At 40.3% G+C, this 2,761-nt stretch overlaps 1 protein-coding gene across 1 annotated transcript; it reads right to left on the bottom strand.

The window, feature by feature from the left end:
• Positions 1–1,125: 1,125 nt before the first annotated feature.
• Positions 1,126–2,473, bottom strand: LOC138874068 (uncharacterized). The gene is made up of 4 exons (XM_070152572.1): positions 2,080–2,473; positions 1,653–1,988; positions 1,359–1,415; positions 1,126–1,313 (listed from the first exon to the last, which is right to left on the bottom strand). The coding sequence occupies exons 1-4, from the start codon at positions 2,471–2,473 to the stop codon at positions 1,126–1,128; spliced, it is 975 nt and encodes a 324-aa protein (XP_070008673.1).
• Positions 2,474–2,761: the final 288 nt, after the last annotated feature.

Below are 2,761 nucleotides of genomic sequence, written 5' to 3'. Positions count from 1 at the left end.
CGTGGAAAAATCCCACACAAGGGGATAAAAAAACCACGACCTACTCTTGTAGGCTTTTAACTCTACTAACTTGTAATCTACCTATTACAAGCCACTTTGCAAACACCCTATTGCAAAGACTTCAAATTAACTTGTGATGCAACCACCACAAGCCACTCTATAACTCTCCTAGTTACAGAGGATTTGACTTATGACTATCCCTAGTCATAACATAAACTCTGAAGTTTACGAATTTGGTTTGTTGCTAAGAAAACACTTATAACAAAGCAAACTAGGAATTACAATGACGAATAAATAACAAGATTACAACTCAACTATGGATATACATAATAATCGTTTAGAAGTTGATCCTTAGTGGAGTTGTCTTCTTGTTCTTGACACACCAATGACATCAATGCCGGATAAATACTTTTGCTTCTTGAGAGAATATCACTAAATGCACAAGTGATGGTGTATCTTGCACCAGGTTGTTTTATCATAAAAGATATCACAAAGGATAGTGATGTCAACTCTTGGTGTACTTCTTCCTAGTGAGAAGTGACTGCTGCACTGTCTGCACAACCACTTTTGGACAGTTGCGTTCCAGCTGGATAGTGGACTTTGTACTTCTGTCAGGACATACCAACGGACCGGGTCCTAGTTATGTTCCTCTTCTGTAACAGTTTCCAAATGATCACTTTCTTCTACTACGTTCCAGTTGCGCACTTGACTTGTACTTTTGTCAGAGAACCCTAAGGAAGCAAGTCCCTATTGTGTTTCTCTTTATATTGATTGCATAAAGTCACTGACTTATGTTTTTGTCTGAGAACCCTAAGGGACCAGGGCATCGGGTCCTTGTTGTGTTCCTCTCTGTGGTCGTTCATTCATTTGCTGATTTTCAGACTTCAACCAGTTCAGATGAGATGTGTATCCTGTGGGACAAGGTTCTATATCTGGTTCTTAACTACAAGTTTGTTAGATCATCAAAAGATAAGAAGAATAAGGTTAAGTTCATACTTGAGTTTAGCAGATCACGGGCCGGGTCCGGCTGAGTTATTCGGAGATGAGAAGTTTGCATATACCAATCCTTCATGTCATGGATGCGATTTCACTCATATCTTGCGACCAACTTGTGGAGATTCATGATTAGTAGGAGTGAATGTTCTTGCTTCCTTTGTCCACTGAGACCACTTGCTGAGTTATCATATTGGTAGTTGCTACCTTTAGGTCATTTACATAGTGCTCGTTCCCACTTGAGTGCCGAAAGAACCTTTCTACCTTTTCATTCACTGAGAATGTACCCTTTACTTCCTTTTCAAGGATACATTCCCTTCCTGCAGGGCTTTTAGTGAGAAGAGATGCATGATATTTTCAGCTACGTGCTTTAAGCGTCCACTGTCCATAGTCCATCGCAGTCAGCTTCCTCTCACTTTTCCCTGCACATGCACATCAAGGGTTAGATTTAGGAACCCAAACTAATTTGGGTCCCTTGTTATTATAAAAAGGATGAATGAGGGATTTCCTAGTCCATGCGGGCAACACCCGCTTTTTGCGAGTGATACCTGGTCCTTTGTTAGTAGTCACTCTATTAGTAAACATTTTGTTCTTCTGAGCAGACTGAACCCTGGCCTAGCAATTTTCTTTAAAATTCCCATTGTTCCCACAGTGGGTACATAGCCAGTTATCAGGTACAGTGACATACTTGTTGTGCGGGTTGTAGGGAGTTTTCTCCCTTTGGAACCCGATGCCCTGCTTGTTCTCACTATTGTTGAGATACATGGCAGTGACAACATATGAGGACCAGGTCCACTTCAGATATTTCTCAAGATCATTTCTTGCTTTTTCCAACTCAGTTTGAAGTTGCTGATTCCTCTCGAGTTCACTGCAGAGACTGGTTTTTACAACAGTTAACTCCTTTTCAAGCATGATGTGCGACTCATTGGCTACTTCCTTCCCTTTCCCAAGACTTACATTCCTATGTTCTCTATTGAGTCCCTCAATGGTTTCCTCTAGATCAGTGCATATCACTAGTAGTACATCCCTTTCCTCTTCAGTAGATGCATTTTTTTTCTTCTAAAGTGTGTTTCTCATTGCTAAGACCTTCTATTGTTTCTTTTAGATCAACAACTACTACCATCAGATCGTCTCTCTCATTTTCCACACTAGTTATTCTTTCATTCAGGGCCTCCTTCGCCTGTTCAAGATTAGCTATGGTCTCATTTAAGTCCACTACACAGACCACTAGATCATCTCTAGATTGTTTGAACTCTCCTAGTTCTACGGTTAGAATCTCCTTATCATTTACAAGACTATAATAGGCATCAATTAGGACATTAGATAAAGACTTTAGCTTCTTAGAAGAATAAGATTTCAGATTTCTCTGAACATCTCTAAAGTTTACCTCATCGTCTTCATCTTCTTCATCATCATCATCTGACTGTGCCATCAGCGCAAATAGTGAATCGTACTTTTTTGCTTCAGTTTCTACTGCCATCATGGAACTGCTTTCTACATCCGATTCCCTTTCAGATTCACTTGAGGAGTCACCCCAAGCAGCAAGAGCCTACTTAACGATATTGTCTATAGCACTTTTTCGATTGAATCTTTTATCTGGAACTAGGTAACTTTTTCTTGCTTTGTCAGGATTTTGCTTGTATTGATCCTGTTTCGCGAGTGGGCAGTCCTTGATGAAATTCCCTGACTTTCCACACATGTGACAGAGATCGTTGTTCATGGTTTTACTTGAACTGCCCCACTTTGATATGCCACCATTTCTTCGAAC

This window comes from Nicotiana sylvestris, chromosome 7 (genome assembly GCF_000393655.2).
Source record: "Nicotiana sylvestris chromosome 7, ASM39365v2, whole genome shotgun sequence".
Classification (NCBI taxonomy): domain Eukaryota; kingdom Viridiplantae; phylum Streptophyta; class Magnoliopsida; order Solanales; family Solanaceae; genus Nicotiana; species Nicotiana sylvestris.
Note: the sequence above shows the minus strand (reverse complement) of the source record. Positions and strands in the feature narration are given on the sequence as shown.